General features: G+C 35.9%; 1 protein-coding gene across 2 annotated transcripts in view; it reads right to left on the bottom strand.

Annotated features, from left to right (window-relative positions):
- The window catches only part of CHD1 (chromodomain helicase DNA binding protein 1), a 73,809-nt gene extending 51,661 nt beyond the window's left edge, over window positions 1-22,148 (bottom strand). For both annotated transcript variants that reach the window (XM_012721888.1, XM_004678114.2), the window contains exon 1: window positions 21,958-22,148. In XM_012721888.1, the coding sequence (XP_012577342.1) occupies window positions 21,958-22,010 (53 nt within the window). In that variant the 5' untranslated portion in view covers window positions 22,011-22,148. The remainder of the gene's footprint in view (window positions 1-21,957) is intronic.
- Window positions 22,149-24,013: the final 1,865 nt, after the last annotated feature.

Below are 24,013 nucleotides of genomic sequence, written 5' to 3'. Positions count from 1 at the left end.
TGATCAATATAATATGGATACAAATATTTGTGTAAATTCACAAACAAAATCTGGCTAAGTGAAAATTCTGAGATCCAACTTTTTAAAAATTATTAGATAATTTAGATAATAATGTTAGATAATAACTTATAACCACTGAATATTTATAAAATTTAAATAATGATAAAGTACTTGAATTATCCTCATTAGTTGTATTCTTACTAAATAGTAATATAGCAGTTTATGAAAAATTCTCTTCTTCACATTTAGCAGAGTACAGAAGAAAACACACCATTTATGTTTATGTATAAACTGATAAAGTAAGATACCAATACAAATTAGTTCCTTTTCAAGCTTATTTTTATATCAATTTCAAACATAAATGAGAGCAATATAGTGAATTAAATATATCTGTCATGTTTATACTATCAATTCATACCAATCTTGTTTCAGGTCATCAAGCTTCCCCTCCACAAAATCTCAGACATTATAAAATTTCATACATAAATGTTCCAGTACTCATGAAAAATAAGACAAAAACACAAAAAACTGCACTTTAAAAAAAGAATATACAAAAAAATAATAATAATATACTAGTTTATTTTTACATCATTTTGTGCCTTTTTCCATCTCAGTTGTAATCCCTGTGGGCTTCTCATCACCAATCACCTGTGTGCCATCACAGGTCCAGTGCACTATCCTCTCCCCACCGTTTTTGATCCCATTCCCCAATTCTACCCCCGTTAAATGTCTTTGGTATATAGTTGTTCATTATTATTATTATTATTTTCTCCCCTGGTCCTTTAAACTCCTGCTATGAGTGAAACCATCCGGTATTTTTCCTTTTCTTTCTGGCTTATTCACTAAGCATGGTCAAAAACTACACATTTTAAACATTCATAATACCAGTACAACATTTAAAAAATTATACTTTAAGTATGGAATTAAGCAAATTAAAAAAGATTAAATGACAAGTTTAATTTACCTCTTTAATCATACAGTATCTTTTCCTGTTGTGTGATGGGAACCCACACAAGGCTCAGATTATTAAGCTGTGTTTTTAAGAATCAAAACATGACAATTCCCTCTCACCTTCTCTCCACTCTGCAATTCAGTTTGTGAATTAGGTAACTTTTTCTGTAAACTTTCCTGCCTTAACAGAATTTGCTGACTGAACCCTTGTGGTATTTAACTTTTTTTTTTTTTTGGTCCCTTGTATTTCCTGTAAACTATTAGACCTAGAAGCTCAAATTCAAGACAAGGTTTTTTTTGGGGCAAGAATATATTTTAAGAGTTATGGGCTTCTACCAGAAGGAATGTAATTTTGGTTGGCTGTGTGAAGTTAAGACTGATCTGTGGGGATTCAGGTGTCTTCAGTTTTATCTATTTATTACAAAGTTCTCTCTCAGCAAACAGTCTAATGCTGTTTTAGCAGTCACTGATGATCACATAGCTCCTGGGGTTACATTGTTCTCCATATGCCTTTAAAATTATTTCTTCAGGGTTCACCCTGGGTTAAAGCACAGCACTATGAAGCTCTCTGAAGCCAGTGCCACATAAGTTCGGTAGCCGGCCAGGGAGCTGACCCAACAAGGCACTGCAGACCTCTCCTGGCCTGCTCCCAGCAGTGTATTTCAGTTGATCTGACTGTTCTGTTCCACACTCTATCTCTGGTAAATCCTCTCACCACCTACACCTCTGACCTGTACCCTGGTTCTGTAAGCATAAGTAATCTTTTTTTAAAAAATGTTAATCCTTTGGAAAAAAAAATCATTTCTTTACTACAAATTGGAATACTTTTACAAAGAGAAACATTCCTTGATTATATTTGTTAACCCTGATATACTATTCGTACAGAAAAATCCATTTTTCTCCTTACTTGCTAGTTTTCAAATGAGTTAAGATTGCTAGCATCATAATAATCAAAACAACATGGTACTAGAACAAGAACAGATATACAGACCAATGGATTTGAATAGAAAACCCAGATATAAATCCACAGGTGTATGGACAGCTAATTTTTGATAAAGGAGCAAAGAATATGCAATGGAACAAAGAAAGTTGATTCAGCATTAGGTGCTGGGAAAACTGGAACTGCTACATGCAAAAAAATGAAGCTAAATCACCACCTAGCACCATGCACAAAACCAACTTGAAATGGATTAAAGAACTAAATGTTAAGACCTGAAACCATAAAATACCTAAAAGAAAAGGTAAGCAAAACTTTGCATGACATACACCTCAATACTGTCTTTAAAGATACATCACCCAAAGCAAAGATAGTGAAGGAAAGGACAAACAGCTGGGACTGCAACAAATTAAAAAGCTTCTGTACAGCAAGAGACAAAAGACACCCACTGATTGGGAGAAAATTTGTGCACACAAAACTAATGACAAAGGACTGATCACAAAGGTACAGAAAGAGCTGATGAAACAACAAAAATAAAGTGAATAACCCCATCCAAAAATGGGCAGAAGAGCTTCAAAGACACTTCTCCAAAGAAATGCAGATGACCAGTAAGCATATGAAAAAATGCTCAACATCACTTATAATAAGGGAGATGCGAATTAAAACCACAATGAGATACCATCTCACACCAGTGAGAATGGCACATCTTAAAACAACTAGCAACAACAAATGTTGGCGAGGATGAGAAAAAAGGAACTCTCCTGCACTGCTGGTGGGAATGCAAACTAGTACAACCACTATTCAAGCTGTTTAGAGGTTTCTCAAAAGGCTAAAAATAGAGCTTCCATATGACCCAGTAATCCCACTCCTAGGTATATACCCAAAGGACACAAAAAACATTGATTCAAGAGGACACCTGCACCCCCATGTTTACTGCTCCTCTATTTACAATAGGGAAAAAATGGAATCAATCAAATGCCCAAAAATAGATGACTGGATTAAAAAATGTGGTACAAGGCAACCAAAATAGCTCAGTTGGGAGAGCATTAGACTGAAGAAAAAGATGTGGTACATATACACAATGGAATATTACTCAGCAATCAAAAAAGGATAAAATCGTGCCTTTTTCAGCAACATGGATGGACCTGGAAGAGATCATACTTAGTGAAATAACCCAGAAAGAGAAAGAAAAATACTGATGGCTTCACTCACAGCAGAAGCATAAGGGATCAGGGAAGAGTTTTGGGGGAAAAAAAAGACTAGCACACGTAATAGAGTAAAAATAAAAACAATGAGGGCCCTACCTGGTGGCGCAGCGGGTTAAAGCACAGCAATAAGAAGCTAAAGCCACTTCAGCATCTTATCGATCCCTGCCCTGGAGGTCATCCACATGGCCTGGCAGATCTCTCCTGACCCACCAGCTACTCCCTTCAGCAGTGTACTTCGTCAGTCAGCCTGTTCTCCTCCCTACTCTGTCTCTGGTCAATCCTCTCCTTGACCCCTTCACCTCTAGTCTGTACCCCAGTTTTGTATGAATAAATAATAAAAAGAAATTAAACTACAATCAGTGTGCATACTATTACTGGACTGGTCATTTTTATTTTGAAAGGAATGAGCTTCAGAATTTGTACCATTTTGAAGGGAAGACATCAAAAGAATTTATGCTAGTACTCCCAATTCAAGTTCTTATGTTCATATTTTACTTCTTTGATTATATTTTAAATATCATTTGGGTTGAATTTCTTGTTTCCAAATCACACTAAATTATTTGCTTTACTTTAGATCATGTGAGTGTGTCAAAATAATACCATGTCTATTACTATGATCAGTAAATGTTAGAGATTTTATAATGCTGTATAATCTTTCAAGAATACCCACTTCCGGCGCTCCCTGGTGGCGCAGCAGGCTAAAGCACAGCACTAAGAAACTTAAGCCACTTCCGCATTGAGTTGGATCCCTGCCTACCCCAGAGGTGACCACATGGAATGGCAGACCTCTCCTGACCCACCCACTTCTCCCCTCAGCAGTGCACTTCGTCGATTTGCCTGTTCTGCTCCCACTCAGTCTCTGGTGAATCCTCTCACCCTATAAATAAATAAATATATAAATCTTAAAAAAAAAAAAAAGAAAAAAAATACCCACTCCCATAAATCCTGCTTTAAATTCCTTTAGAAATATTTCTATATGACCACCAAGTTGATTAGTCATTTGCTTTTTCACATTTTTAGGGACCGCTTTATATTCATTTTAACTTAATGTTATTTTTATTACTAACTTGGTCCAACTTTGGAACTACAGTAAGATGCCCAGCTTCCATTTTTATCTACTCTATCTATTCTCTCTCTCCCTATAGTAATTCTATTTAAAGTTTCAAAATTTTCCCATTATTTAAGAAAATCATGAATGATATATTTATATCCCTTTTCTAAATTAACACATTTTATGCTCACATAAATAACATATTAAACACCCATGTATCCTGAAGACCATGCCACCATTCATTGATAAAACTGCATGCACTCCATTTTGAAGACAAAGCTGTTTCCATTACGTAGTTACATTGCAGTTTTAACTTATCCCTCAAAGATAAACATGCTTCGTTTCTTTTCCTTTCATATTATACATATTAAAAAAAAAAGGCTCAATGGATATCTCCTTTCCTATTTATGGAAATGTATTCTCTGATTTGCTATTACCCAATGTAAGTGTATCCTTCTGAAATTTTTATAATCACCTACACTCAGATATTGATTTCTAGGCCTAGTCAATGCTTAGATTCACCAAGGGTCCTTTGAGAAATAGCAGATTCTACAGCTGGGACAGGGAAAGGAGAAGATGAATATAAATAAAAAACAAAATACTTAAAAAAAGAAAAAAGATATGGATATGTCAAAATAATAGACCAAAAAAATGGAACCAGGAATCACCTTAAAAGGCTTTTCCGTGGCCAAATAAAATCTGAGCATCAAAACAGATAGTAAAGGATTATTACCTAGTAATAAAACAGGAATCCTCAAGTCCATGCTAATGGTAGAAAACACTTCTATCTTCACAGACAGATTGGGAGAAGGCTCTGACAGTGCTCTCTGAATGCCAACTGGTAATTATGGATAGGGTAGTGTTAGAAAATTACTGCTTTTGCCATCATCACAGAAAATACTGATTTGGCAAAAAAAAAAAAAAGCACCTACAAATTCTAAATCTAGTGGGAGAATTTGATGAGTAAAATATTGCAGTTTGAGTATTGCTTCACAAATTGTTTATTAGATAAAACTGGTATATTAGAAACTACAATGTAGAGGAGAAAAGTCAGATACCACCTTGTCCTGATGATCAAAAACTGATATAAGTAGGAACAAATAATATGAACTTTCAGATACCAAGCCTCTACTAAAGACCTATCATCACTTACACAGTACTCCAGTCAGGCATACACAGGATAGGGAACGAATAACTTGGATCTAAACATAAGTGAACATAAGACAAACACAAATTGAGAATTATGTTCTATAAATTAACTAGCCTGTAGCTTTCAAAATGGTAAGGTCACAAAAAAGCAAAGATAATGGAACTATTCCAGATTAAAGTAGATTAAAATCTTGACAGTGAATGCACTGTGATCTGAAACTGAAAACTTCAATGAAAGATGACTGGACTGACTGACCAAAGTAGAATGCAGACTAAGTCTTAAATAGAGTATCAACATAAATGCTTTAATTTACCAACTACATAAGATTCCATGTGTGTATGGGAATACCATGGTTCTTTAAAAACAAAAATTAAAGTTTTAATGTGCAAAGGGGTATGATTTTTGCATTGTTTTTTCAATTCAGGAACAATAAATAATTATATACATATATGCACATAAATATGTAGCTAGAGAAAAATGGAAAAGGGGCAAAAATTTAAAAATTAGTAAACATGGGCAAGATATATGAAGGTGTTCTTAATACTATTCTTGCAAATATCCTATAATTTGAATTTTAATAAAATAGTAAAAACACCATTGTTTTTTAATTATCTATTACAAGAACAATTTTACAGTGCCATAAACTTATACAATTAATAAACAATACTGTAAACTCTTACTTGCAACAAGCAGTATAAGATATAAAGAGAAGGAAATTAAAGACAAAGAAGCCAAATGAATATAAAAGAGAAGTAAACATTCACTAGCATGAAAAATAAAATATGCAGTCTATAAAATAAGCAATCTACAAAGGTAAAAAAAAAATAAAAAAACCCACATAAAACTTTCTCAACAGACCTAAAATGCAAAAATATTAAGCAAAGGAAACTAAAGGCCAACTATATATACAACAGCTGCCTCAAAAATTGCCAGTTTCCTGACTTAGCACATCATCATCTTTTCCTTAGTAACAGACATCCCAGTGTTATGGTCACCCAGTATAAGAATGCACAGCACAAACTCCCTGCAGTTAAGTGGGGCTATTAGCTTAAGTTCCAACAAAAGAGACATACGAAGAAATGTTAGGTAGTACTTTCCAGAAAGTTGTTCGATGGGGATTGATTCAGCTAAGAAGTATTCCCTTTTTCTGACCCTTGTGTTTTCCCTTAAGTTTGCAGCTTATGGGAGAAAACGATGAGGAAAATACTCTAAATACATGATTGCACAAGTTCTTTTACCAAAAGCATGAAAGGCCAGTATTTTCCCCCAATATTCCTAAGGTTATTTTAAGAGAAGGTTCTTAATAATGTGACCAAAAAGAAAACAAAACATCCATGTTGGTTTAATGAGATGGGAAATTCACTTTTAAATTGTTTTCTCAAGTTAAAATTTTAGTAACTAGTAATTTTTAATAGTTCACACTTGCTCATCAGATCTATATGACCAAAACATTACAATTCTATACCTGTGGATTAATTTACAAAAATGACTCCAACACAGCAAAGTCACCATATTGTTCAACCTTTATATTACACATGCCTGTATCCCATCTTATATCCTGTGGTAAAGCCACACTAAAGCTGATCTTCAGTGTTTTAATGTCTTAGCTTTGTTCCTGAGATAAAATGACTAACACCTAATTTCTGCCTACCACTCCAATTTCTTAAAATCATTCTATCTCTATTCTGCATCCCAACATCACTAACTTCCTTTAAATATCTTCTAAAGCATGTGCCATGCTTTCTCCCTAACCTGCAAAACATGTTTAATCTCCAGCCCACCTTCTTCCCCTAGGGAGCAACTATTCTCACTCATTCTCAAGTTGTGTTTTTTTGTTTTTGTTTTTTTTTAAAGCTCTCCTAACTTATAAAACTACTAGCACAATGTCTGGGACTTGTTTAAAATAAGCTATTATGGGTATATGGTTTTATTCACAACTTTCTAGCATTGTACCTGACAAATTCTGAAAATGTATTTGTGACTTAATATTAATAAATAGTATTTGGGAGTATGACTTTCAAGGAGATAGTTCTGTTTGTTTTTACTCAAAAGCACCATAAACCTAGCACATTTTCTCATACTCTCCTATTGATTTCTGTACCTCTACTTTTCTTCTTTTGGGTTTATTTTTCTTCCAAGTCATCTAATTTAAAATTGTTTGGGGGAAATAATTTCAAGAAGCAGTTCTTTTGAAGGATTCTGGAAATCTGCAAACACTTCCCCCAAATGGTCAAATTTTCTAAGTAACATTGGATACTTTCAATAATGCATATCACCAGTTAACTACCTGAAACAAATGTCTTATACATGAACAGCTTTCATTCACTTACATGATTTACGTGGCCCTACAGCACTTCATTTATCCTTCAGCTAAGACAAAATTCATGAAGATCTTTATAGCTTTCAAAATATTTTCACACCCTATTCCATTTTATCTTAACTACAAAATATACTTAATGGCTTTTCAAAGAGGCAACCCTTCCAAGGTACCAGTTTTCCAGATATTTAATTCCACAGCCAAATACCAGGCTCCAATCCCAACTCCAGCCTCCTCTCCTGAGGGCCAGTATCCCTCCAAGTGTCTCCTGAGCTGCATGCTTGTTTAAAAGATACTTTTCCTTTATTGCACTAACTTTGAGTTCCCTTTTGAAAGGAAAAGAACATTTCAATACAGGAACACTGAAGAAAAACAAAAGTGGATTGTTCATGTGTATTTGAATACTGTATGCAAATTAGACAACCTATCTAAACTTAAAGCAATGATTTCTCATTTTATGATGTTCATTTATTTATTTCCTTTGTCAGTACATAAGATTTTCATTCTGGTGTATTTTCCCCTAGTTTTTCTTTCCTAAATGGGGGTAGTATTTAGAGGAATCAGATTCTAGGAAGAAGAATAGGGTGCTATAAGATATATTGATAGAAAATACACTGATTTGTCCATAGAAATATTATAATAGAGGACTGCATCCACAACAAAGAGTAATTACATACACAAAGAACTATATTTACTATCCTGAAGAACAAGCATACTCTATTAAATCCTAATGTTATACCTCATTCATTTCCCCCTTAACCACTACTTATGTCACTGCCACAAAAGGATTTCTCTGGAGGAGTGTTTGAAAGGATTTTTTTTTTGACAGAAACAAGGGGAGAAGGGGGGGAATTCAGGGCTAACCTGATGGTATACTGAAGTTCAACCCTAAATTATCTTCGCCATTCTAGCCACTCACTGTAATTATATTTATATCCATACACCCTGTGAGTCAAGAAGTCTCATCTAAATTTTTTGTTACATAAACATACTTACAGAGCACTGTGAATCTTAAAAGAGATGTAAACCATGGGGTCTGACATATAGTAGAACTCAGTATTGATAACTATTTGAAATAAACTATTCATCTTTCTCCTGACTTCAAGATCAGAAGAATCATTACTTTGAAGTTTGAGATATTTTTCAGATGGTTATAACTACAAGCATAGTTAATGTCGAAGAATAAAACCTAGGAATAGACTAGTAGTACAAATTAGTATAAACTGTTTAACAGAAAAGGGGAGATACGAGGATTACTAACTACATGCTTACTAACTATATGCCAGAGACTGGACTCTCGTTTAATCCCATCATTTTCATATAAAAATAAACTGAGGTTTAGACAAGTCCAAGTGAAGAAACAAATAACAATACTATGATTGCAGGCATACGAATTATAAATACATATGAACTCAAAGGAAATTAAAATTAAAATCACTATTATGGCAAAAAATGCTATTATTCTTTGTTTATTTGCCCCTCCTGACCCATCCAGTATCCATTTTCTTTGTTGGCCCTTGGGTATTACCTAACTACTTCTCCAGTTTTCACTGGCATAGATTAGATTTCTCTATATCTCTTTCAAGTAGATAAGGCCATGTGAACAGTTTTGGGCAATAGGATATACATTAGCAGTGATCTGGGATTTCTATCTCATAGCCTAAAAATGAAGAGGCTTGCCTTAAAATCCTTCTCATTCCCATCTTCTTCCTGACAGCTGAAAGTGGCAACCACTAACACAATGGAAAGTATCTGTTAAGAAACACAAAACATGCGCCAGGATACATCAATAACCTCAAAGGAAAAAGCTCAAGTACTTGAGAGCAAAAAAGAAATATGTAAGTCCCTGTATGCTGAAGTTTCTCACATAGCATCTTAACTGGTTCTCCAATATGCTGTAATAATGTTTGTGCAATAAATGCACTTTTGAAAAAACAGATTTTGTACATATATAATTTGGATCCAACTGCTTATTAATTAAAAAGTACTGAGCATGAACAACATTTCAAGGGGAAAAGAAAAACTTTAAAGATAGTAGAGACAGAACATGTCATGACTGGGGAAACTATAGCTGGAAGCCGAGGTAAAGCTTCAGGAAAGAGTGATTTTTAAAGAGTTCAAACCATACTATTTCTCATAACTTTTCCCTCTGAAGAAGTCCTCTCAACTAATAAAAGTTTCTACTCTTCAAATTGCTTAAAAATAATTTTTTTATCAAATTACGTTTTTGTTTTTAAAGATTCATTTATTCATACAGAACTGGGGTACAGGCCAGAGATGCGGAGGGTGAGAGGACTCACCAGAGAGAAAGTGGGGAGCAGAACAGGCAGATCAATGAAGTACACTGCTGAGGGGAGCAGCGGGCGGTCAGGAGAGGTCTGCCCCGCCATGTGGATCTCCTCAGGAGCAGGCCAGGATCGAACTCATGAGGAAGTGGCTTAAGCTTTTTAGTGCAGTGTTTTAACCTGCTGCGCCACCAGGGAGGGCCCAATTAAAAAAAAATAAATTTTACATATCCTTCTCCAATGTCCCAAACACAACATTGTTTTAGCGCATGTGTTCACAGCATTTTGCTAACATGCTATTAATAATCCCTTCACCATATTAAGAGTTGATTTTATATATATATATATCTCCCCTAACTATGTTCTGGAATTATTTAAGTGGGGCCTTTAATTTAGTCATTTCTGTAGACCATTAACCACTTCAAGTCTAGAGTAGCTATCTGGAAATTAGTAGGTACTGAGTAAATACTTAAAATTTAAAAAATGAGTAAATAGCCAAAGGCAATACCTTGCAAACTTTGGGGACAAAACATATGTAATACATTTTATATCATAATATGGTGTACACGTACACACACACAAACACACACACAGAGGTACATGTATTGTGCAACTAAAAGTCTGATGAAAGGAACGCTATTTTCTTTTTTTTTAAAGATTTATTTATTTATGCTTACAGAACAGGGGTACAGGCCAGAGGTGTAGGGGTGGTGAGAGGATTCATTGGAGTCAGAGTAGGGAGCAGAACAGGCGACTGACAAAGTACACGGCTGAGGGGAGCAGCAGGCAAGTCGGAAAAGGTCTGCTATGCCATGTGGGTCAACTCCCTGGCTGGGGATTGAACTTGTGCTGCAGTGGCTTCAAAGAGCTTCATAATGTCTCGCTTTAACCAGTTGCACCACCAGGGAGAGGGAGGAACACTATATTCTATTCTAGTTCACATTATTCTTTCTCACTAAAAAAATAATCTAATTATAATCTCCCAATGTGTTGCAGCTAACTATTTAAAATGTATCACCCTACAAGAAGTCACTTTAGAAAATGAGGGCTTGGGCTAGATGATAACTAAAATCAAATCCATCTTTAAATTCTATAAAATTACATTGTACTAAATAAAATGTGTTATCTATCTTTATAAATGAAAAAATAATCAAAGATTTGAAAAATTCAGGAAATATCATAATACGGTGTACACGTACACACACAAACACACACACACACAGAGGTACAGAACACAAGTTACTGTTATTACTTTGCTATGCACTAAATCAATTGTTTCTTTTAGCATTCTAAACCACTGATCCAGAACAAAATTCTATCACAAAATAAACCTTTCTAAGAGTACAAGTACAGTATGATTATATCACCTTAAAGTCTGCAAAAGAGTAAATGAGGATAAAACTGATAGATGTTAGGGAAGGGTAAATTTAGTGTGACTAATTTCAAAGATGACTATTTGGATTTAGTCATGATGACTCTAAGGTAAAGATAAACTTAAGTTTCTTAAATAATTATTTGGGAAATAAGATGTGAAATAAGACAGCATCTACACTTGCAGCCATTAAATAGTTTGAAATTTGCCATTCTATAACTTATAGCAATTGGGCAAATTCCATCTTTTCCTTGTTAATACTACCTTTCATGCAGAAATCTACACATGTAGAAATTACATAATATATCAAAATAATCCAATTGCAGGAATTAGAGAGAGGATTTAGAGATTATAACTTTAGAGACTGGCTATGAGATGAACTATGTTAAAGCTAGATGATGTACACATAGCAACTCATTTTACTATTCTGCTACTTGTGTATATGGTTCAAATTATCCATAATAATTTTAAAGTTAGCACAAATGCCTACTTTTACAGTTCAATTTTAATGCCATTACCCACTTTATAGATTGACTTCTTAAGAGATCTTAAATTTTTATATACTTTTAAATTAATGAATACTGTGGGAAAAAAGGTTCCAACCATGTATGTACAACTTTCTAATAAAAATTATTTGTAATTTGGTATTACATTACAGTATACATATATACACACGGGAATGTGCTATACCTAAGAATAAAATAATCCTGAAATAAGCAACATAATACATAGTATAACTGAAACAAATTACTGGACTGGTATTACTTCTTTGATATATACACTAAAACAGAAATGCTTTCATTACTTACATATAGCAAATTCTTATAAAACTTCCTTTCTGGGGCCCTCCGTGGTGGCACAGCGGGTTAAAGTACAGCACTAAGAAGTTAGTCACTTCAGCATGAGTTCCATCCCACCTGCCTAGGAAGTGATCCACATGGCGAGCCAGACCTCTCCTGACCTGCCCGCTGCTCCCCTCAGCAGTGTACTTCGTCGATCTGCTTGTTCTGCTCCCCACTTTGTCTCTGGTAAGCCTCACCAACCCACAGCTCTGGCCTGTACCCCAGTTCTGTATGAATAAATAAATAAATCTTTAAAAAAAAAACACTTTTCTGATCACACCTAAAATTGATTTAATTCAGGATTTAGTCATATAGAACTAGGAATAATGTAATAAGTGCACAAAATGGCAATAATGTGATCTGCCTCAAGCACAACAAGAATAAGTCTTTTTGGAGGGAATTTAGCTTAACATCACTCTTCTCCAATGGTCCCAGTCCTCTAAATAAAAACACTTCAGCACAGTACTTAATTACCTCTAACATCCTTTTTCCCTAATATAAAAATCACTCTCTGCTTTCTGAGTCTGTCAAAATAACATATCATAAAAGTTACATTAACACAGAGACTTAAAGCATATGCAAACTTTTAAAATTTAAGTTTATCTAGGTATTCAATGATCTCTCAAAATATACAAAACTTTATTCTGATACTGGTGTACAAATGATGTACAAATATATCATGTGTCTTTTGATCAATTTATCATTTTCCTGCCTTTGTCTTGCCACAGACTATCTGCACTTAACATACTCACCTAATACTATAAATATTTAAGACACTATCTTTTTTTTTTTTTTAAAGATTTTTTTATTTGTGCATACAGAACTGGGGTACAGGCCAGAGGCTCAGGGGCGTTGAGAGGCCTCACCAGAGACAGAGTGGGGAGCAGAACAGGCAGATCGACGAAGTACACTGCTGAGGGGAGCAGCGGGTGGGTCAGGAGAGGTCTGCCACACCATGTGGTCATCTCCCGAGCAGGTGGGAATCGAACTCATGCAGAAGCAGCTTTAGATGCTCAGGGCTGTGCTTTAACCCACTGTGCCACCAGGGAGGGCCAGACACTGTATCTTTTTTTTTGTATTAAAGTCTTTAGAGAATAATTTTAGGATTTCATGGTTTCTACAACACATAGTACTGGCTCAATCACCTGAAATAACTATTTAAGGATAAAGAGCTACATTTAGCAACAGGAGTGATGTGAAAGAATTAATGGAATAGTTTACATTAACCAGAGAGGCCCTCACTACTTTTGTGCCCTACGTTTCAGCTCTGAGAGACATGTAGAACACTGGACTGCAGAAGTCTATACTGTTAAGCGTAAACTCTGCATGACTGTATTTTAATCTCAATGATAACTCAGATCTCCAGTTAATCTATCCACATCAAGAAACTCTCAAATGCAATTTAGAGTGGACTTCTGACTAAGCAGTTTCCTCATACCACAGTGACAAACAGTACACTTTTCATTACAAACATCAACTTCTCAGTTGTTTGTGAATAGAACTTGATTTTCATGCTGTATTCATTAGTATCTTAGAGCCAGTTCTGATCAGTCCATTCACATGGGTAATATACTCTCATGGGTACCTCAAAATGCACTCAACCACACTTCATTTTTTGCTTTTCTCCACCTAGGGCTAAACCATAGAAAAACTTATAGTACTAAAAATTATTTCCTTAGAACTTTTGAAAGACTTTCAACAGAGGTATTTTTAACACTGCAAAACTGTAACACTAGGATGTCCAAAGCATTTTCTTTGTTAAAGGTTTTACACTTCTTTATTAGGACTTCCTATCACACCTCTGAATACCTACCATTTGCTGTTCTTTTTGCTCCAAATTATATCACTTTTCATCATTAAAATAACAGAAGTTAAGGAGTTCCATGAAAATTTCCCACAAAGCCTGTGTACCTTATTCCAATAATTGCCTAATTCCTTTTTCTTCATGAATACTTATCAAGTTCCATGAATCTGAGTATATTTATTTCATTGTGTATTTAAATCTGGCTATACCATCATCACCTCTGGATTATAATAATCTCTCTGCAAGTTTTCCTTACAGTTTTCAAAATTGGCAAGATAATGTGAATAACTTTTCATATACACATATGAATTTAATATGCATACAAATCATCTGGGACTCCCATTAAAATGAAAATTCTTATTTATGAAATGCAAATCTTAAAAATGAAACATTGTACTGAAAAACCAAGGATAGAATACATACTGTAACAAATGAATCTAACTTTATTACAAATTTATGGTCTAACTACAATGAAGGGTTTGGAGGAAAAGATACTAACTTAAATAACCATTTAAAGCAGTATTTTGGGCTCTCCCTGGTGGCGCAGCGGGTTAAAGCACAGCACTGAGAAACTGAAGACACTGCAGCATGAGTTTGATCCCCACCCGCCCCCAGAGGTGATCCACATGGTGCGGAAGACTTCTCCTGGCCCGCCTGCTGCTCCCCTCAGCAGTGTACTTCCATCAGTCTGCCTGTTCTGCTCCCACTCCTCTGTCTCTGGTGAATCCTCTCACCACCCCTGCACTTCTGGCCTGTATCCCAGCTCTGTATGGATAAATAAATAAATCTTAAAAAAAAAAACAAAACGGTATTTTGACTAGAAACTAAGGTAAAATATAACGAATGGTACATAAACAGAAAGTATATTCTAGTTGGTAAATCTGTTTCTAATGGGAAGTACAGTTAGTTAAAAAAGAGTAAGAGGCCCTCCCTGGTGGCGCAGCGGGTTAAAGCACTGCACTAAGAAGCTAAAGCCACTTCTGCATGAGTTTGATTCCCACCTGCCCCGGAGGTGACCACATGGTGCAGCAGACCTCTCCTGACCCGCCCGCTGCTCCCCTCAGCAGTGTACTTCGTCGATCTGCCTGTTCTGCTCCCCCCTCTGTCTCTGGTGAATCCTCCCACCCTCCGCATCTCTGGCCTGTACCCCAGTTCTGTACAAATAAATAAATAAATCTTTAAAAAAAAAAAAAGAGTAAGAAAAAAAGGTTAGAATGAGTCGTGTACAGACTTCAAGTTGAAGACTTGAATATAAACTCATGCTTACCTTAATACACATACAGATAGATGAGCAGAAAACAACTACAGGTATAGAAATACACATGATTTAGCATGTCATATGTTACTTAGCTCTATCTACTCGTTCTACTGAGGGTCTAGATGCAGCGATAGCTGAGTAGCAATAAGCCTGGTTTCTAACTACCCTTTTCTCCAGCAAACAGAACCAGGGTTCTCTGAAGAAAACAGCTGCTTTTAGGGAAAAAGGATAGATGTGTGTAAAAAGACACAGAATTCAACTTGAAAAAGAGACCCCAATTGGTAAGGAAGAAACACTGGGCCAACAAAAGAAATAACTCAGTGGATTACATCTCAGAATATAAACTTAAGGCCCTCCCTGGTGGTGCAGTGGGTTAGAGCACAGCACTGAGAGGCTGAGGCCACTTCCGCATGGGTTTGATTCCCGCCTGCCCGGGAGGTGACCACATGGTGTGGCAGACCTCTCCAGGCCCGCCCACTGCTCCCCTCAGGGGTGTGCTTCGTGGATTTGCCTGTTCTGCTCCCCTCTCTGGTGAATCCTCTCACCCTCCACACCTCTGGCCTGTACCCCAGTTTTAAAAATTTATTTTTAAATAAATCTTTAAAAATAAAATAAAATAATATATAAACTTCAGTAAACATAAATACATGCTTAAGGAACAAATAAGGGAGAAATAAGTTCTTTATAAAGTTATTTAGTATATGTGTATATATATACATATACACACTCTCAGGAAGAGATAGGACTTAATTTCCAGTTCAACTCCTATTCCCTTGGAGTAAAAGTTAGACATAGAAACTTGTTTCCAATACAATATTTAGTCTTGAATGGGAAAAAGTGACTTTATAGTGGAGAATCATAGCAAAATACTATTACAGCCAAGTGATGAAAGGTAACATTAGGAATGTCATGTGGATATGACAGGATTAGAAGAGAACTGCACCTCTGATAATCTTCATAAAAACTGCTAACCCCATTTGATCCTAACAATATCCAAACAAATTCAAATTGGAGGACATTCTACAGGATACCTGGCCAGTACTTCAAGACTACTATGGAAAACAAGGAAGAATTAGAAACTCGACAGTCCAGACAACACTTGAATGCAACATGGTACCCTGGCCTGAATCCTGGGACAGAAAGACATTAAAGGAAAAACATACAGAATTCAAATAAAAATTATTTTGATTGTTCCCAAAATACTATTTTTTAAAAATGCCTATAAGCCTTGTTTCCCCTTCTGTGAATCATAATACAGTGTACATCACAAGAGTTTTAGGAGAATAACTGTGAAAACTTATTAAATGTACTGTGAACTGTGTTCCATGGCTGGGTCAATCAGAGTAATAATTCAGGAACTACTCATTGCCATTATTATTACTTCTAGAGAAATGAATTTTGCCCAGACTTTTGCTGATAGGAACCAAGATATCATTATTTTTTTTTTGGGGGGGGGGGATCCCAGACAATCAAAAGCACATGTAACAACATCAAAATAAAAACCAAAACACCTGATAAGGTACTTAATTGATTACAAAACACCTGATAAGGTACTTAATTGATTACAAACACCTGATAAGGTACTTAATTGATTAATTGATCATGTATATATGTACAAATTTAACACCACTATGAACCACTTGGGAATGGTATTAAAATGAAAACTTTGATTCAGTTGGTGGGGTGAATTGGAAGACAACATTCCTTGGAATTCCTAGGTGATGCCACTGCTGCAGATTCAAAGACCAGAACTGCGACTTTTCTACTTCTTTGTTTTTAAACTTTTCCATGTAAAAAAGCATTATTCACCTACTAAGCACAGAGAAATGCTCTTATATTTAAACATACAATTGTACAGATATAATCCACCTGCCTCAAAACTACTTAAGCAATTTAAAAAAGGGATAGTTTCCCCACACATGCCTATATATGTAACAGTAATGTCCTTGACTACATCAAACTAAAAAGCAAGAGACAATATCCAAGTACATCAAAAGAGACAATGAGATGAAGAGACACCTTACAGATTGGGAGAAAAATATACGCACTCATACAACTGACAATGATCTAAGTTACAAAGAGCTTACACAACTCAAGAAAAAGAGAGAATCCAATGAAAATGTGGGCAGAAGAGCTAAAAAGAAACTTCTTCAAAGACAAAATGCAGATGTCCAACAGGCACGTGTAAAAATGTTCAGTATCACTTAAAATCAGGGAAATATAAATCAAAACCACAAAGAGCTATCACCTCACACCAGTAAGAATGGCCCACATTAAAAACAACTAGCAATAATAAATGCTGGCAAGGATGTAGAGAAAAGGAAAACCTTTTTACTTCTGGTGGGAATGTAACTGGTCCAACCACTATGGAAAGCTGTGTGGAGGATCCTCAAATTACCAAAAATGACCCAGCAATTCCACACCTAGGAATCTACCCAAAGGACACAGAAATATTAATTTAAAAGGAAATCTGCCCTCCTATGTTTATTACAGCACTATTTACAATACCGAAGCTATGGAAACAACCTAAACACCCAAAAACAGATGGCTATTCTTCAAGATGTGATATAGGGCCTCCCTGTTGGCACAAAAGGTTAAGCCTCAAGACTATGAAGCTATCCAAAGCCAGTGCAGTCTGAGTATGATCCATGACCAGGGGGGCTATCCACATGGCACCTCAGATCTCTGCTGTCTCGCCTGCTGCTCCCCTCAACAGAACATTTCAGTAGAACTTTGCCTTTTCTGCTCCCCAGTGTATGGTGAATCCTCTCACCCCCCTACCACCTCTGGCTATACCTCAGTTCTTGTATCTTATGCATAAAGAACTGGGGTACAGGCCAGAGAGGCAGGGGTGGTGAGGATTCACCAGAGACAGAGTGGGGAGCAGAACAGAACGATCAATGCAGTACACTGCTAAGGAGAACAGCGGGTGGGTTAGGAGAAGTCTACCATGTCATGTGGGTCACCTCCCCAGCTTGGAATAGAACTAATATTGCAGGGGCTTCAGAAAGCTTCACAGTGATGTGCTTCAACCCACTGTGCCACCAGGAAGGGTCCAATAAATAAAAAAAAGATATGGTATATATACACAATGTAATACTACTCAACAATCAAGAAAGAAAAATATGCCATCTGCACCAACATGGATAGAGCTGGAAGGAGTGATACTCACTGAAATAAGTCAGAAGGAAAAAGAAAAATAGCAGATGGCTTCAGTTATAGAAGGAATATCAAACAAGAGGTCAGGGAAAAAAAGAAAAATTTGCAGACAATCTCTCTAGAGTTAGAGATCAAAAAAGTGGGGGAAGAATACAAAAAGAGACTATGGTGACAGTTCATGGGTGATTTGTGGGTGGAATTTTATGGGGACTACACCTGAGGGGATAAAAATCAAACATCATACAAAAATGAACAATGTGAAAATAAAAAGTAATGCCCTTCAAATTTAAGTCATATACAATTTTCTTACCCTTACACATTAAAATCCAAATACAGTAATCTAGACAATACTAAAACTACATGGAAATTTTAATTTGGTAAGTTCTAGTTGGAGAGAGTAACCTATTACAAAAGTTCCTGCTTAACAATTTATTGAGTTTCCAAAGCAAAAGGAATTGGCATAATCATTAGATTCAGTAAGCATGTACAGGAGATCTGAGAAATGAAAAATGTATATAAAAGACAAGGAAAGCATATACTGAACTGAGAAACAACAATAGATGTAAGAGTTATACTTTCTGCAATTAGTGGCCATATACAAAACTGAAGGCAACTTCCTTCATTCAGTGATATCCAGCCGTTTCTGCTCTGTGATTTCATATTCTTGTACCCCTTTAAAATACTTCACAGCACAAACTTCTAAAACTTAAAAAAAATGCACTTCTTCTAAAACTCTGAGATAATGTAAAGTAGTTCAGTAAGCACTGTGGTAACTAACATTGCCTTTAAAAACTGTTCAAATTCATTTAGCAAAACAGACTTTGATAGTAAGAAATCTTTCTGGTAATAGTATGGATAGTTTAATTGCAATGTTTAAAAAAAAGGCATCTATAATAATAAGCAAAAGGACACTAACAGAAAAATGGTGAAAATGTGGCCTGTGTTCAATTTAAAGACTCCCAAATTTCTAAAAAGAGGTTTTCATTTAGAACGTGTCCATTGATCTCACTTCCTGTTGACTGCCTACCACCACTACTTCCCTTAAAAATCAAAAGATGAGTTGGGGCCCTCCCTGGTGGCGCAGCGGGTTAAAGCACAGCACTAAGAAGCTAAAGCCACTTCTGCATGAGTTCAATTCCTGCCTGCCCCGGAGGTGACCACATGGCGTGGCAGACCTCTCCTGACCCGCCCGCTGCTCCCCTCAGCAGTGTATTTCTTTGATCTGCCTGTTCTGCTCCCCACTCTGTCTCTGGTGAAGCCTCTCGCCACCCCTGAGCCTCTGGCCTGTACCCCAGTTCTGTATGCACAAATAAATAAAATCCTTTAAAAAAAAAAAAAATCAAAAGATGAGATCCATGAATTCTCAAAGCATAAACATGAAGCCAATGAAATTTATATGTAAGAACTCCTTAAGTAAATATAGCATATACAAGTATGTATTAAGACATATTAATACAGCAAGTCAATCATTGTTAATACTATAAAAAGCACAGTAAGTATTCTAAGAATTATGTCAACAAAGCTCAGTTGTCAGCTATAGATAAATTATAAATGGTTGACTATTATAGCTTATCAACAATTTTTTCCACTTATTATTTGTGCTAACTTATGAATTTTTCAAAAACACAGCACAGGGAAATTAATTAAAGCGATTTAAGTAAAATCTGAAATATACATAATAGATTACTAAAAATTATATAAACATATTTTTTGAGTATTAAGCAAATGTCAATTATCTAAAAATTAGCAACATGTAACTATGTATTATTGACTTTACCCATAAATCCACTTGTGCAATAAATCGTTTTAAATTAAAATAAAAAAGATCTAATCAGGATTGAAAGAGTTGCTTGCAAATTATCAACACACATAAACAGCATTAAAATCTTCCAACAGCATCTTTACAAAGTTTAACTTCAGTTAGATAATAAACTTTATGCTGAGCTGAAACTGTTGTACAGGTGCATCCTGACCTACATTTCTTGGTAAACAGAGTTTCAAATTGTCAGTTACAGGACAGTGTAAGAGACATTTTCCTGTGTATTATTTTGTCCTTTCAGTCAATGGCTATAGAGAACTTTCCACATGGAAAGCATTAAAAACAAAAAAGGTATTTTTATTAGAAATCTAATTATAACAACCAAAAATGCCAATTGATTTTTTGCTGAATACTATTTCATAAATTTTCAAAAAGAAATAAAGTCTGCAGCAAAAATGTATTTTACAAACCTGATACAAATAAAATTTAACTTACAACTCTCTACAATGTACATTAATTTTAAAAGCAAAGCGTAATTTCTCCTTTCATCACTCTATACTAATATTTGGCTATGGTTTATTTCTTACAAGAAAATCCCTACCTACATCTGTAAGTTTATTGTGTCACTCTTTTAAGTGCTTTATTTTCTAACCAATAATTTTTCTGAAACCCCTCTAATGGCCAAAACTTGCCTGCTTTTTGTCCATTGTATTTCTCCATCACTGTAATGTCTGAGTTATATAGTATACTATGTTACATCAAACATGATAATAAGTAAATACTGATTGCTCATTATTTCAGGATCTATTTTTAGCTTTCATGCAGGTTCTCACTTGATTTTTTCCTTCAAATAAAACATAGTAATCCACATCTTTAAGTGTTAAAAACCAGAGCCTCAAAGGTTAAATAATTTCCCCAAACTTAACAGCTAGTAAGAAGTGCAGCTGGGGTTAGTTATATGTAGTAGACCAACTATAACGTATATTTCTGCTCTCTCTATATATATATAGGTGTATAAAACTACATGGATTGTATTGTTACTACATGGATTGTATTATTGTATTGCAGAAAACAAATTTAAGGGCTCCAAAGAATTTAAAGAATCTTTGTATCTGAAGAGATTTCTTATGTTAAAATAGTAATAGATAGGTTAATCCTGTTGTCTATATCCTCTTCACAAAGAACTTTTACTGGCCCAAGTAAGAACTCATTCATAAATAATTAAAAAATCGATTTGAAAAAAGCAACAGGGAAAAAGGAATGCAGCAGTATTTTAATAATGCCTAATCAGCACTACCCAAAAAGAACTTTTTACAGCTAAAGAAATATCTTCTATATGGCTGTGTAGTCACCTGCCACAGGTTACTACTGAGCATCTAAAATGTATTTAATACATAAAGGAGTAACTGAATTTTGAGTGCCTTGTAATTTTAGCTTAAATAGCACAAATGGCTGGAGGCTAATATATTGGACATTATAGGTATAGAAGCCAAAAATGCGTAAAAAAAAAAAGTGGCTAAGAAAACTTGTATTGCCTTTATTTGGAGTACAATGACAGTCAAATTGATTTTAAATGTCTTTTTTTTTTTCCTTCTTCAGTTATTAGCCCAAACAATATAAAGTTCCAAACAGATTTAAGCTAAAATTTCTACATTTAAATTCTTTGTGCATGTCAATGGCAAAATAATTAAAACTTGCATCATCAACGAAGCTTCATATATCTGAAAACTTTTCACTGTCTGGAGAGCTAAGAGGAAGACTCTGATAAACTCTGTCACCTACCAGGAAAACTTAAAAAAAAAAAAAAAAAAGAATCAAGTTCTCAATTCTACTCATAATTTAAGTGATTGAATAAAGTGCTTACCTTGATTCTCCACTGCTGTTTTTAACACTTTCTTCATCACTGTGTCCATTCATTGTAAATATCAAGAAGTTTTAAAAGAAAAATATAAATGTTCCCAGTTTAAAAGATGAATATAAATACTGACTCCTCCTTAAATATCAAAAATTCAGATGAATTTTCTTCTGCCTTCACAGTTCCCTGGGACCCTTTGATTAACCTAAAGAAAATATAGTAAGTAAGTAAGAAATTTTCCTGCAGAGAAAAAGACAAGTTTTAGAATTTACCAATCTAACACGGCTAGTTAGATTGTAGATGCTAAGGGGCTTATTAGACTTTTATTTGAAATACCAGGGTATTAACTACATTCCTGACAACTTACTGAAATTTAACATACTATTGCTTATTTTTGACAGAAGAAATGAAAATATTCGTGGCGTTTATTATCTAAAGATAAAACTTTTAGAAGCTAGCTGCAACTGTGTAGCAATATAGATGTTATAAACAAAAACTAGAGCACAAGGGTATAATGTAACATGTACATATATACCAAAGAAACAAATGGAGTCTTAATAGATTCTAGGTGAAACAAACGAAGTAAGGGGAAAGAATACCTTTTATCAAGCTCTAATTCCTAACTTCCTACCAGGAACGTCATTACTTCAGTGAGGGAAAGTTTGAAAATGTTCACACGAGATGAATAGGAAAATAAAAGGTTTCATATATAATCTTAGCAAAAAACGGTACAGGCCAAAATAAACGTTCTTTCACAGGTAAACTAACAGAGAGGTGATGAAATTAAATAACATTTAGTTTGAAGTTGAAGAGATTCCATTTCTTTAATGGTAATAGAATATAGACTATTTTTTTTTCAAGTAAGGGTTCGGGGCAAAAACCAAAGACCAAGACAAAACATTTCCACCTTTCAAGATTTCAGCACAACACTGGAGTCACCTACAAGCCATCCACGAATAAACAAAGGAGATCTCTGGCAGGGGAGGGAGAGGAAGAAGCGGGGGGAAGGAGACGTCAGATCCTTCCCCAGCCAGAAAGTACCGAGACAGCAGACTGAAAGCAGTGCTGTCCTCCGGCATCAGCAAGAGAATTCACTCCTACTATTATTTCCATTCCACAAAGGGGGGAAACAGGCTGCCAACTCAATCATAGCAAACCAAACGCTGCACCTGAAAAGGGATTTTAATCTTCAAAGACTACATACAGTCCAACACTTTTCACAAGAAAAGTAATTGTTGTACACAATATTTATTCCTAATGTTAAATATTAATTCCAACTAGTCAAAGAGCTTTATTATTTAACAAGTACTTAAAATCTAGGCACGCTAACAAACTGCCGGTTTCCTGAACGTCTCTCTTCCTTGAAAGTTCATTCCTCTTTTCGTTCCGTCTTTTTCACCTTCCTTTGCCTCTCAAAATGGCTTTCTCTGTACATCTGAACTTCCTTTTTACCCCTCAAATTCCCTCTCCGAGTTAGGGTCTTCATTCTGAGATCTTGTTCACAACGGTAAACTCCAAGAGCACACATCTCTCCGTCCTGCCTTTTACGCGTCTTAACAATGACTCTTCCCTAAGTCATCAATTTCCACGAGCCTTCTATCAGCCACGGCCAGTTTTTTAACAGTTGCTTTGCTCCTGCTAAGTTTTCGAAGCGGTACTCGAAAGGAGGTTGGAAACCTTCCTCCTCCCTCATCAGTTCATCGCAGCTTTGCTCCAATCAGCCTCCTACTTGGACGCAACACCAACCCCCCTTACTCCCCGTCTCTTCCAGGGCCTCCATCCCGGTCCAGAAGTCTCTCTTCCCGCCTCAAACTTCCCGCAGACCCGCCCCGCGCCCTCCCGGGCTCGCCGGGCCACCGCCCCCTCCCCCTCCCCACGTGCTGGAAGCCCGAATCGCGGCGGGACCAACGCACCCGCCAAGAGCCCGCCACCGGCTCCTCGGAGCTCTACTCCCGCGGCCCCGCCGGGCCCACGCCTAGGAGGCCCGAGCTCGGCCGCGCAGCTGCCAACCCGTCCGGCGCGAGGATGCGCTCCGGGGCCGGAGGCCTGCACTCACCACTCACAC

Source organism: Condylura cristata, unplaced genomic scaffold (assembly GCF_000260355.1).
Source record: "Condylura cristata isolate star-nosed mole 26May11 unplaced genomic scaffold, ConCri1.0 scaffold00007, whole genome shotgun sequence".
Classification (NCBI taxonomy): domain Eukaryota; kingdom Metazoa; phylum Chordata; class Mammalia; order Eulipotyphla; family Talpidae; genus Condylura; species Condylura cristata.
Note: the sequence above shows the minus strand (reverse complement) of the source record. Positions and strands in the feature narration are given on the sequence as shown.